General features: G+C 36.8%; 2 protein-coding genes across 2 annotated transcripts; one reads left to right on the top strand and one right to left on the bottom strand.

Annotated features, from left to right (window-relative positions):
• The first annotated feature begins 596 nt into the window (after window positions 1-596).
• Window positions 597-9,316, top strand: LOC137726666 (peroxisomal ATPase PEX1). The gene is made up of 18 exons (XM_068465601.1): window positions 597-932; window positions 1,022-1,195; window positions 1,290-1,389; window positions 1,517-1,999; window positions 2,390-3,148; window positions 3,297-3,388; window positions 3,998-4,071; window positions 4,194-4,416; window positions 5,100-5,193; window positions 5,334-5,488; window positions 6,095-6,325; window positions 6,517-6,717; window positions 6,905-7,030; window positions 7,115-7,176; window positions 7,581-7,698; window positions 7,883-8,167; window positions 8,277-8,350; window positions 8,842-9,316. Exons 1-17 carry the CDS (start codon window positions 738-740, stop codon window positions 8,313-8,315), a joined length of 3,411 nt encoding a protein of 1,136 aa, XP_068321702.1. The 5' UTR covers window positions 597-737; the 3' UTR covers window positions 8,316-8,350; window positions 8,842-9,316.
• A 1,033-nt stretch (window positions 9,317-10,349) lies between these two features.
• On the bottom strand, window positions 10,350-13,376 carry LOC137724504 (proteasome subunit alpha type-5). Its single transcript, XM_068463245.1, has 10 exons — window positions 13,271-13,376; window positions 12,943-12,985; window positions 12,747-12,828; window positions 12,535-12,615; window positions 11,946-12,059; window positions 11,770-11,871; window positions 11,342-11,400; window positions 11,053-11,155; window positions 10,738-10,803; window positions 10,350-10,634 (listed from the first exon to the last, which is right to left on the bottom strand). Exons 2-10 carry the CDS (start codon window positions 12,954-12,956, stop codon window positions 10,542-10,544), a joined length of 714 nt encoding a protein of 237 aa, XP_068319346.1. The 5' UTR covers window positions 12,957-12,985; window positions 13,271-13,376; the 3' UTR covers window positions 10,350-10,541.
• Between the last annotated feature and the right edge of the window lie 39 nt (window positions 13,377-13,415).

Genomic DNA, 13,415 nt, shown 5'->3' on the forward strand with positions numbered 1-13,415 from the left:
CGACATGGATCATCCGGTGTCGTTTTTTTTTTTTCTTTCTTTTTTTTTCGTTTCCTTTTACTTTCTTTTTGGGGTTCCAAAAAATCTTTCAACTTTGGCACTGTGTACTTGTATACAATAATTATTTTCCTATTTTACTCATAAGTTTATGGTACATTCCCTTTCGTTTTCTTGGCCAAATTAGTTAATTTTAAGAGAATATTTTCTTGGAATAACTTAATGAAACACCCTTTTTTTATCTTCTTCTTTTTTTAAATATTGTTTGCAAATGTTTTAGCTAAAATAATGATGAGATTGAGGTAAGTTTTTATTTTGGTCACTGAAACTTGAAATCAATATAAATGGTATTTGAGTTGTCCACAGTTAATTATTGTTTGTAAATCTTTGTTAAATAAGGATCGAAACAACAAAACTACTCTCGAAGGTGAACAAGTTCAGAATTATTTTGATCAATTTTAAATTTTGAAGATGAAATTAAAAATTACATCACTCGCAGAAATCATTTAGCTAAAAAACCGACAAATTAATAAACAAGTTATAAAATTCGAAAAAAAACACGTTATAAAATATACACACCCAAAAATCAATGGGATAATTTGGTGGGAGGGAGGATGACGTAATTTTACTCAACTCGAGAAAGCCTCGGGGGACGACCGTTTTCCGGCACTGCTCAAGCTTGACTCTTTATCTTCTTCCCGAAACGAAGCTCTACTCCGTCTCTCTGATTCTTTCTGGCCATGGAGTTTGAGGTCCGGTTAGTCGGAGGCATAGACAACTGCTTCGTCTCCCTCCCCCTGTCCCTAATCCAAACCCTCCACTCCTCCTCCCCATCCCTCCCGCCAGTTCTCGCTCTCGAGCTCCGCTCTTCCTCCACCGCCGACCGCTGGAACGTCGCTTGGTCCGGCGCCACCTCCGCTTCTCAGGCTATTGAGGTAATCTCAGTTTCAACTTCAATTTCTCTGCTTCTGCAACGGAAAACTCTAGAATTTGATCAGTGATTGTGTGCCTGATTGCTTTGCAGGTTGCTCAGCAATTTGGGGATTGCATTTCGTTGCCAGATCGCGCTAGGGTTCAAGTTCAAGCTCTTTCGAATGTGCAGAAGGCTACTCTGGTCACTATTGAGCCTTCCACTGAGGATGATTGGGAGGTTTTGGAGCTTAATGCTGAGCTAGCAGAGGCTGCAATTTTGAATCAGGTGCTCCGATGTTGTCAATTCGTGACCTTTTCGGTTGCTTGAAATCTATAAGTTCGAATATTAGCATTAGTTTGTTTACATTTGATGAATGCAGGTGAGGATTCTCCGTGAAGAAATGAGATTTCCTTTGTGGTTGAATGGCCGCACTTCCATTACATTCCAAGTTGCTTCAACCTTCCCGAAGAAAGCGGTGGGTAAGATGCTGTATGCTTTGTCATAATCCAATTATTCAATGAATTCTTAGCATTTGAAATCGATGAGCCGTGACTTAGTGGTTGTACTCTGTATTGATATCTTGGTCTACTTGTGGGATATTACCAGTGCAACTGGTGCCAGGGACTGAAGTTGCAGTTGCTCCAAAGAGACGCAAGACTGTCAATCCACATGGAGATCCTTCCATGCTCTCTTCTAACGGAAAGTATCATATTTCAAAGGCACTACTGCGCGTTCAAGATCCGGACAGGAGATTAGTTCACAAAAGTTATGTCAAGGGCGTTGAGCTTGGAGTTGTTCTCACTTCTGTTGCTATGGTTCACCCAGAAACAGCAAAAATGTTCTCATTACAATCTCTTCAGTTCGTAGCTGTAGTGCCAAGATTATCACCAAAAGAGAGCATGAAAAATTCTGAAAATGATGGGTTGAAAACAAGAAGCAGTTCAACTCTGAAGGAATCTAACAGTGGAAATGACAAAAAGGACAATCGTGAAGTAATTGTTCGGCTGTTGATTTCTGATTCAGTTGCTAAAGGGCATGTTATGATTGCCCAATCTCTTCGTCTTTATTTGAGAACTCGTCTGCATTCATGTGCGTATATTCTACACAATGTCTAATAGAGTACTTTTTAGCTATAATGCACATCGAACTATAGACTTGAATGATATTTGTTAGAGATTACATTTTGGATGTTATTTTAAACAGATAAATGCTAGTGGAACACCATCTAGATTTTGGATTGTTCTAGTTGCCTTAGTTGGATGTAATCTTCTAATTATACATGTATGATGCTTATTAGCACACTGTTTCTTTCACATTTAATCACAAAAGTTGGTGTCTTCCCAAGTATTTTCTGTCACTTCCTGTATTAAGTGGCTCATGGGGTATGCTATGCTTGCCACTTAATAAGGCAAAGAAGAACATCCTAACCTTTCATTGATGAAACATATTGTTTTAATGGGATTGCTATCATGCCTGCAGGGGTTTATTTGAAGGTATGCAATGGTATTTTGAAGAATGACATTCCATTCCTTTCACTTTCTCCTTGTCACTTTAAGATATTGAAGGACAAAGCTGTTGAAAGAAATGGTCTAGATGTTCTTGAAAGGCATAAACTTCGCAAGAAGAAAAACATGCTTCTGACGACCGGCTCAAGCACCTATATAGATGTTGCTGATTGGTCAACCCACGACAAAGTTGTTGCTGGTTTTTCATGTGAATCTTCTTGCAAAGAAGATGAAGAGGCGGCTCCGCATTCTGACGAGTTAAAGGGAGTAGAGAGTCTTGTTAAAGCGTGGGTCCTTGCACAATTTGATGCTATTGCTTCCAATGCAGGAGAAAAAGTTAATTCCTTAGTTTTGGGAAATGAAACTATACTTCACTTTGAAGTGAAGGGGCATAAATTTGAGATTGAGGAAAAGCTGCAAGAATCATCAGATGGATCCCTTGAAAACAAAAAGAAGAATGCTGAGCAACCAGTTGAAATCTTGTATGTACTGAAATTCTCCAATGAATCTCAACTTGCTGGAAATGCATATGAGCTTGTATTTGATGAAAGAAACAAAGGTAACGATAATATTGGAGGTGTAGAGTCAATTGGGAAGCTGAAGGTGGTCGATCCTAAGATGGCCGATCCTGTGACCTTTAATTCGGTTAGAGAGAGAATGTCTGAAAAAGATATCAATTCTGATGTATCAACCTTGAGCTGGATGGGGACAATTGCTTCTGACGTTTTAAATAGTAGGTATTCGTATTACCTTGTGGAGTTGTTTTCTATTCTGACACCTTTATATGTTCACCGATTCCTATGAGAATTGTAAATTATATTTACTCTTACCCCTTTAAGGATTCCATTGTGTTCCCTAATACATTATGTTTTCCTATGTAGGAATGTTGGTGTTGTTATCTCCTGCTTCTGGGGCATGGTTCAGCTCACACGATCTTCCTCTCCCTGGACATGTTCTGCTATATGGACCTCCTGTGAGTTTATTAACTTTTCAGATTTAGTTTTTCCACTGGGTGATGTATCTGAATTCTGAAGTTAAAACTTAAAACACTTATGTGGCGGTTAACCGTGTAAAGATGTGGTGTTTCTTTTCTGATGGATCTTCAATTTTCTGCTATTGTCGTGCAATTGTCATTGGGTCTTGGGTATAAATGATTAAGGTGTTAAAAGTCCCTGATAGTTTAAACATTAGTATAGTGATCAGGTAAATGCTTATTGTCGAAACATAAGCAGGGTACTTTAATTTCCTATACTCTTTTTCTACTTATCAATTTGATCCCTTAGAATCTTAGTGCCACTATTTGGGGACAGCTACAGGATCAAATTTTCTCAATGAACAGATCAAGTTTTGGTTTTGTCAAGCTTTTCCCAATGGACTTTCTCTTTTTTTTTTTTCTTTTTTTTTTTTTTTTTTTTTTTTTGATATGAAAAATGCAATTTTTTTTAAATCAATTTTAATTTGATATTAATATCAGGAAGTTAATCTTCATAAGCTGTTACGGTGTTATCCTAGGAAACAATTTTTTTTATATATTAAATATTTGATTTGATGTGTTTTTTTCTTCACCTTTTTCTCCTATCAGGGTTCGGGAAAGACATTATTGGCGAGAACTGTTGCTAAGTGTCTCGAAGAACATGAAAACCTCTTAGCGCACATGTATGTTGTCATCGTGATGAATTTGCATTAAAACTTCTAACTTTGTGAATTGTATATGTAAGAGAGGTGTACTGATGGGTAAAAACATAAATGTATTCTAATGCCTCTTTTTGCCTTGGCAGAGTTTTTGTACCTTGTTCTCAACTTGCCTTGGAAAAGGCCTTGACCATTCGCCAAGCGCTTTTGAGCTATATATCTGAGGCTTTAGACCATGCTCCATCTCTTGTAATTCTTGATGATCTTGATAGCATTGTTTCATCCTCTTCAGACTCCGAAGGATCTCAAGCTTCAACCTCTGTGCTTGCACTGACAGAATTTCTCATTGACATTATGGATGAATATTGGGTAAATACTATAGGGATGGTTCCTAGGATGTTAGCTATTATGCTGATGTTAAAGTGTTACTTATTAACATTCTAACATACAACCGTGACTTTTGCGACTTGGTACCAGAATTGATTTAGTATGCTAGACTAGTACAATATAATGTATTTGGCACTGCAATGAATAAATGGAAAGCTTATTTCAGGTTCAAATTAGGCTTGTGGGATCCAAATAAAATTTGTAGAAACAGTTCTTTCAAACCTGAAAGTGAGTATATAAATGCTGTCATTCATTTGTCTCTAAATTGATACGCCAATTTGTAATGGAGCTGTTTCACAAAACAGTCCCTAATCTTATCGATCTATGACCCTCAAGTCTCGGTTCTGCTTGAACGAAAATTAGGGAGAAACGTAGAATCAGAAAATTTCTCCATAGCTTATCCCTGTATTCTGGAGTCCATGAGTCATTTATATCTGATATTTCCTTTCAAGCCCTTTATTAAAAAATATTTGGAGTGTGCTGCTCAAACCAGAATTGGAAGCACTTGCAAAATTAGGATAAAATCCTAGCCTATTCTGTGTTTGTTATTGTAATACCTGAATGACATAGCTTTGAATCTATTATACCAACATGATGAAATGCAATAATTCTACTGTTGTTTTTGTCCTTATTCAAGCTAAGGATTCTATTGTAACTTTGAACAGGAAAAAAGGAAGAACACATGTGGAATTGGTCCGCTTGCATTCATAGCTTCAATAAAGTCTTTAGAGAGTATACCACAGTCATTAAGCTCTTCAGGTTTGTTCTTTCTGAACGTAGAATGAGTACTGCATTATAATTGCGGTAGATTCATAGCAGATATTTGTCTTCTTTTTTTTTTTTTTTTTAGTTTTATTAAAATTTAAGACTGCTCTGCTTTTGACTTTTGATGTTATCAGGAAGGTTTGATTTTCACGTGCAATTGCCTGCTCCTGCTGCCTCAGAACGTGCAGCCATTTTAAAGCATGAAATTCAGAGACGCTGCTTACAATGTTCTGATGATATCTTAGAAGATGTAGCTTCCAAATGTGATGGCTATGATTCATATGATCTGGTATTTTGCCTGTTCTAAAATTACTTCTTCAGTTCTTTGGGGAGGGGGAGTAGTGCAACGATATGTAGAAGAGGGGGAGTAGTGCAACGATATGTTGAAGTCACTTTTATATGCTTTACAAGCTCTTATATTACTCCCTTGTTGCATCCTTATCTTTCTACCTTAGAAATTTGAATTCTTGATAAATGAATGCTTGCCACATGGTAATGTTTTCGCCACCTATAATATAGTGAAAACTGATAATCTGCCTTGAAAAGTGCAATTTAAACCTAAACTGTCCAGGCCCCCAATATACATGTACACACATATTTAAAGGTCGTTTTTTAGATGTTAGAATATTTGTAATAGTTTGAGAGAGAGCTGCCTACTTACTGGTACAAATGAATATGGAGACCTCTTTGTCTCTGATTTAATACATTTGTGTCAGTTTTCTTTTCATGTGCACAAAAGAGAATCCTTTTTAGTGCTTCAAGCATGACTTTTTCTGCCTGTGGTACGACTTTCATGTTTAGAATGTTTTTGTAGGTATTCTGATCATTGAGAGTTATTGAAATTATGTTAGATCTAGTTTTGATATTGACTATCTTAACAATGCATCTGTTTCAGGAAATCTTGGTTGATAGAACTGTTCATGCTGCCATTGGTCGTTTTCTGCCTCATCATTTATCTGTCGACAATTGTGAAAAGCCCACTTTACTTAGGGATGATTTCTCTCGGGCAATGCATGATTTCCTTCCAGTTGCCATGCGCGACATCACTAAATCTGCTCCTGAAGGTTGCCGGTCTGGGTGGGATGATGTTGGCGGTCTTGTTGACATCCGCAATTCAATTAAAGAGGTATGATTGTATCAATTAGTTTTGTAATATTGGCTTGTTTATTAGTTTGTTTATGTTTGTAATATTGGTTTTATATGTTATACTGCTATCATATCTTACTTTTCATGTCATATATAATGCATTTGTTTCAGTACTTGACTTTTAAAATCTGATAGTTCTCTTATCTCCAATTCCTATATGATCAATATCAGATGATTGAATTGCCTTCAAGGTTTCCAAATATATTTGCCAAAGCTCCTTTAAGGTTGCGATCAAATATTCTATTGTATGGTCCACCTGGCTGTGGAAAGACGCACATAGTTGGTTCTGCTGCTGCAGCTTGTTCACTTAGATTTATATCCATCAAGGGACCTGAACTCTTGAATAAATACATTGGCGCTTCTGAGCAAGCTGTAAGTGGTGGTTTATTTCTTTGCATAAGTAAATCCCTTTTGAGTTGATTTCTTGTAGCCTCTATGCCCCATTTATTCACATAATTTATGTGTCTTTTCCTCTACTGGTTCACACAGATCTCAATCCTTTTATGTTATAATGATATTTTGTGAGGTGTAATGCACATTGAATGCTGCTGATGTCTAGGTTCGGGATATATTCTCCAAAGCTGCTGCTGCAGCACCATGTCTTCTCTTTTTTGATGAATTTGATTCCATAGCCCCCAAAAGAGGGCATGACAATACTGGAGTAACTGATCGTGTCGTCAATCAGGTTTCTCTCGTGTTTTTATCCTATTTTATTTTTTTCTTCTTGTCATAGCTAATTTTCTTATCCTGATATCTCCCTTTCTCACAGTTTCTGACCGAATTGGATGGTGTTGAAGTTTTGACTGGTGTTTTTGTTTTTGCTGCAACAAGGTTAGTTTCTCGTCTGAGTAATGGTTTTACTTTTAGATTCATTTTTAAATGTTGAATCCAGATATCAGTCTTTGGGTCAGAATATCTTTGTTCGAAGTACTGTCAATTGTGGTGATCAATTAAATTTTATACAGAAAGTCAATTTAGCGATTGTAATACTCGTGATTATGACCCATACAGGAATACTATATTCGTGCTAGAACAAGAAACCGAATCTTGTGCTTAACTACCTTCGTGTTTTTATGTTGATATTGTTCCTCCTATGCAAACGAAAATCCTGTTTGTGGATTGCTTCTATCATATTTGCTTCGTCTTGACTGAGTATATGTCATCTTGTCTGCTAATATGTTTTCCCATTGACTACTTATCTAATGAAAAAAAGACTGGATTTTCATGTTAAGCAGTAGACCAGATTTACTTGATGCTGCACTGTTGAGACCTGGTAGGCTAGATCGCCTTCTGTTTTGTGATTTTCCATCTCTGCGTGAAAGGTTGGATATTTTGACGGTCCTTTCGAAAAAGGTCAGTAATTAACATTATATGATTAATGCATGTACTTTTAACTTCTATTTGGATATTTTGTGGCATTGTAGCCAAGTCCCTTAACTCGATAGTAGCGAGAGTTGTTACTCCGAAATCCAATGCTTTTCCAGTATATCTTGTTTTCATTTTGGAATTTAATTATGTTTTATTTCTATTGCTTCAGCTACCAATGGATGACGATGTGGATTTAAGAGCCATAGCTTATATGACTGAGGGATTTAGTGGGGCCGACCTTCAAGCTCTGCTCTCAGATGCTCAGCTTGCAGCAGTGCATGAGATTCTAAATGCTGAAGATACCAATGATCCAGGGAAGAAGCCAGTTATTTCTGATGCTCTCTTGAAGTCTACTGCTTCGAGGGCAAGACCATCTGTTTCTGAAGCTGAGAAGACAAGATTGTATGGCATTTACAACCAGTTCTTGGATTCAAAGAGATCTGTTGCTGCACAGGTCTGTCTCTTCATCTCTCTCTAAGTTCCTTTCGTAGTTCCTGTAGGCTCATGTTTTTATACTTTAAAGAAAGAATTTACTTTACGACTAACAAATAATGGTTTTGCAGTCGAGAGATGCAAAAGGCAAGAGGGCAACCCTAGCATGATTTACGAGTGAATTTAATGACGTAATGTTCTTCAGGTAAAGATGGGACATTCTGCACTTTACATATTTCTGAACTCTGATCCATTTTTCGCATCTAGGCAAAAGACATTGTACTCCGTTAGCCTTATTTGGACAGAAAGTATCAAATATGCTTTGAAACAAGTCCTTACTTGTTTTGTTACCATATGATTTAAGTTCTCGTATCGGTTACATTTTTGACAAACAACCCCTACAGAGAAGTAAAATTATGCTTTGAAACCCCTACAGAGAAGTAAAACAACCCCAAAAGTATCAAATATGCTTTGAAACAAGTCCTTGCTTGTTTTGTTACTATATGATTTAAGTTCTCGTATCAGTTACATTTTTGACAAACAACCCCTACAGAGAAGTAAAATTAACCCTATTGCTGTGTCCACAAAACTCGCTTTCCTGGATCTTATATTTTGATTTGTTCTACCTTCATACGTAGTTATATTTGATTTTGAATTTGAATTTGAATTACTTGGTTCTTATTTTCTGTTGTGCAGGAAATCAAAATCCAGAATGGTTGCTTGACCATTTTGGCAATGCTTCTGATGGTGCGGCCTTCACTTTATGTCGCTCTGCTGATGCTGCTGCTTCAAATGACCTTTGCCAAAGAGATAGATAGCGGCGTTGTACGCCCAGGGTATGGTTGGCAGCAAAGGATGGGTGAGAACTGAGAACAGGTTTGCAATAAAATTTCATCGGGACTCAGTAGTTCGATAGAATATCAAAATTCCAATGATTTTTGTTCTTGAATATAGTGGATATACACAGTAGTTCAGTGGACGTTAAGAATAGCGCTTGAAAGGCTTAGCGTGACTGTAGCGTTACTTGGGATTAATTTGTCTGTAACTAGAAGGGATTCATATATTTTTGAACTGTTACGAAGGTCCCCCTGGAGTAATAAGAGGGTTCATGTTAACAAGTGAACCAGTTGGTTTATTTATGAAATATCAGATTTCCTTTTCAGTGGAGCAATTTTTTATTACAACAACAAAGCCTCTATCCTACTGAGTGGGAACGACCGTATTAATCCTAAAACGCTATTACACTTGGTTTTGCACCAAGCCGTCCATTAACTCTAAGTACTCCATGTATTTTCTTAATATCTCTTTCCAAGTCTTCTTGGATCTTCCTCTACCCCTTTCCTCTGAGTCTCGCCTCATAATAGCCCTTTTTTAACGAAGCAATTTCAGTGCGTCTTCATTTCATATATCCAAACACCTTAACCAGTTTTCTCATTTCCCATGTTAACAAGTTGAGCAATTTTTTATTATTTGTTTACTTTAGCGTTTGTTTATTTTTAGCATAATCAGAATTCAGTGCCTTCAGCCATACGATATGCTGATCTAAGGAATGGTAATGACAAACGCACACCTTTTTTCTTCTTGTGCACACCATGTTTATCCTTGGTCCTTAATTTTTCTTCAATTTATTCAATCTAAGGACTAAAAATAAACAGTGTGCAAGAGGACCAATTAACTTGATAATCCACAAGGTTAATTTCATCCAAAAGAACCAATTAACTTGATATATTTTGAAACGCCCGGCTGAGCGAGTTCCAACTTCTGAGCTCTATCTCTTGGTCAAGGGAGGGAGAATAATACCCGAAACTATGAAGTTTTAGAGCAACCATTGGTACTGTTCACTTTAACGAAAAACCATATTTTTATGCTAGAAAGTCAATTCTGGCGCTATTCAGTTTACCTTTTATTTTATCTTTATCGTTAAAACTCAATTTTCAAGTTATTTTCATTAATTTTCTTGTAAAAGAAACAGCCTTCATAGCTCCAAATCTAATTACCGCTCTGCAATCAAACACAGGTATAGAGCGTGAAAGTGGTCTAATAGCACGGTGCAATTCTACTGCTGGCCTGCAGTAGAAACACAAACGGAAACCGACTTCAACATGTAAGATAAAAGGCATCGCATTCCAACTGCTAGCCTGCATTGACCACATATTTGTGCACAAAACAAAATGACAGCTAAAAAGTTTCGAGTTCACATGAAATCATTCATTAGAGCGCAGGAAGGCATCTGCTCATCAAAGTAAGATGATAATATCCTCGGAATGTTTTAGTATTGCACTGCACTACCGAATGACTTTTACCGGTTAACCAGAAACAAATCCGAAATCATTTCTTTAAACTTAGCAAAAACAGTAGTGACAAGAAACAAATTCGATTCAGAGAAACACGAGAACTTATAGGCGAGCAATGACGGCCTCCACCTCAGAGGGGGTATACAGATGATATGTTGGAGAAACCTTTGCGATATCTACATTGTTGGGTGTCACCTGAAAACAGTACCATAGGTCAATCAGTGTAAATCCTATGAAAATTAGAACAACGCTCAAGAAAAGTATGCATACAAAAGCTATATCTATTATAAAGCGTCACCTTTTCTTCCATAACTTGCTTAAGGATAGACAGAGCAATTGTCTCAGCTTCTAGAAGAGTCAAGTCCTGAAAACCATCAATACGTGAAAATATTAACCTATATAGTTGAAAAAGCATGAAGAAGAAGGAAGTTCGTTCCTCCATATCTTGTTTCTACCATAAAATAGTTTTAAAAAAAAAAAAAAAAAAGGCTTCGACCTAGAAGGTCAATCATGTGTAGAACCATTTCATACTCCTTATTGAGAAGGTTGACCCGGTAAGATATGTTTATGGAAATAAGAATACATCAGTTAAACTTAAAACAAGCAAAGATACCTTGTTGTATTGCTCTTGAAGAGAGCTGTCTGCTCCCTCCGAACCTGAACCAATAGCTTTTGCATTGCACTGCCAAAATGTGCCAGATGGATCAGTGTAGTACCTGCAGCGACAGGAAACAGATTTAATTCAGAGAAAAAAATGAGTACTTGAAAGAGAAGAGGATGCACGAAACAGAAGCAACGATTTGGGGATTTTTTATTTTTCAGTTTTTATAAAGCATCTTATCACTTATCAGTGTTTATACACGTCGAATACTGCAAGACAAAGCAGACCAAGTATCACTTACAAGCTGGGCCCGTGCTCATCATGACCAGCAATTAGGAGAGATACCCCAAATGGTCGAGACTGCAAAAAAGAATATAAAGAGCCAAGCGTATAGCAATGGCGAATTACATATCAATAAGAATACAGGAACAGTACAAAGGGAATGTTGTATAGGGCCAAAAGATACTTCACTAATATAAAAATTAATGCCAAGTATATCATGGTTTATCTCTTTCTCAAAGGTAAACAGGTATCTTAAAAAACTCTAGAATTTCATCGTAAAGTGCTTGATCATAAATTGCTATAAAATGAACAGAACAGTTCAATAAACTTTAACGAAGACGAGTATTATATTATATTAGCATTTCCCAAAGTAAACAAACTTAATTATTTGACTAAAGATTAAAAACATGAATTTTCATATAAACTAAGAAATGAAATGGCTATTACCATGGACTCTTCATCACCTTCACCAAATCGTAGGGCAAGATCACAAAGAGCTTGTGTTGTAGACTCCACAGTCATTGGCTCACCATAGGAGAACCTATGATTCTGCCAAAAACTGGAAGTTAGTAAACCAGTAAAAAGGTTAGGAGATCAATGTGTATAACCACCAAGAAAATTACCTGAGTTTCAACTCGCGCATGTTCAACAAGTGTACGAGCATCAGCAATCAGTCCACTCATGGCACATCCTATATGGTCATCAATTTCCATAATTTTCTCCACACTGCTGGGTTCCTGAAAGCAAACAGTATACAGTAGCATTCATCAATGAACTTGCAAATCTCCAGATTTGAAAAATGAACAACTAAATCCACGAAAAACAAGGAGAGAAGACAAAAGAAACATTTTGGAAGACAAAAGTTGTTCCACCCCAATACAATTTTAAGATGAGATCTAATATAAACCTTTCAGAGGCTTTACTGCTCCTAATGTATGCATGATTCTTAAACAACATGATACTGACAATTTGCGAACGCCAGACACAAAAAGTACCATGTGTTGAAGGACAAAGGATCTATAACAAGTCAACTTCCCAAAAAATCAAGAGATGCTATTACATACATTTGAAACAACCTCATAGGAATTTAATTTTGTTTGAGAAGATATGGTGTAGCAGCTTTGGTTTGAAATATAGCCATAAACACTATTAACAACAAAAAGTAAAAATTGGCAAGCACATAGAAGTTATACAAAGAGAGAGTTTACAGACCAGCAAAGGCGAAGTGATGCGCTTCTCCACAGCAAGCACAACACCTTCTTTCGTCTTTAGCCCAATTGCAGTTGAACCCAACTGTAATACGTCAAAACCAATAACTTTATAACACCAACTAATCGAAATCCTACCTTTTATTTATAAATACAGCAAAAAATTGTTAAGATTTTTTAATTTGTGCGAAAGCAAGGATTAATAAGGATAAGTACCTTGATGGCCTCAATGGCATACTCAACCTGAAACAACCTGCCTTCGGGAGAGAAAGTGTTTACTCCTCTGTCATACTCAGTCCTTCACAACACGCACAAACCCCACAATCAAATCAACAAGAAATTAAGTAACACATATTATATATAATTCGAGACAAATAATTCACTTCAAAAAATTCTCAAAAATGCAATTCACCTTGTGAGAAACATTTTGGTCTGATTGGAACTTGGAGATTGATCTGAATCAGCAGTAATAAAGCACAAAATTTCTATCAGAGATTACAGACAGATCCATCTCTAGCTCGGTAAACCAGCAAAAGGGGTTTTACCCAACTAAATTCTATACTAAATATGATCGGGATTACAGTGGTAAAAATTGAAATTTCTCGGAACCCAAAAAGAAAATAGTGAGAAATCGCGAGAAATAAAAAGCTCAGTTCTTTATCAACTCTCACTCGCCGTAGAGTCACAGAGACCTACACCACCATATGTGCGTGTAGAGAGAGAAAGAGAGAGAGAGTTACCGAATTAGTGCTTGATTTGCTTCAATGCGATGAGTGTTGCTTCTGCAGAGAGGGATGGTGTGATTTATGATATACTTTCGTGTTGGAGAAGAAGGGTTTTTCCTCTTCCTTCGCCTTCTAAAGAAAATCAAAAAATAAAAGAAAA

This window comes from Pyrus communis, chromosome 2 (assembly GCF_963583255.1).
Source record: "Pyrus communis chromosome 2, drPyrComm1.1, whole genome shotgun sequence".
NCBI lineage: Eukaryota > Viridiplantae > Streptophyta > Magnoliopsida > Rosales > Rosaceae > Pyrus > Pyrus communis.

What these genes read in the sequence shown, in the direction of transcription:
- LOC137724504 (XM_068463245.1), bottom strand. An exon ending in TTCAAGAGCAATACAACAAG is followed by an intron (nt 10,804 to 11,052) that starts GTATCTTTGCTT and finishes GATGGTTTTCAG; the next exon opens with GACTTGACTCTTCTAGAAGC. An exon ending in AGCAAGTTATGGAAGAAAAG is followed by an intron (nt 10,635 to 10,737) that starts GTGACGCTTTAT and finishes TACTGTTTTCAG; the next exon opens with GTGACACCCAACAATGTAGA.
- LOC137726666 (XM_068465601.1), top strand. Translation starts at nt 738, where the DNA reads ATGGAGTTTGAGGTCCGGTTAGTCGGAGGCATAGACAACTGCTTCGTC. An exon ending in GAGAACTCGTCTGCATTCAT is followed by an intron (nt 2,000 to 2,389) that starts GTGCGTATATTC and finishes TCATGCCTGCAG; the next exon opens with GGGTTTATTTGAAGGTATGC. An exon ending in TTTGTTTTTGCTGCAACAAG is followed by an intron (nt 7,177 to 7,580) that starts GTTAGTTTCTCG and finishes CATGTTAAGCAG; the next exon opens with TAGACCAGATTTACTTGATG.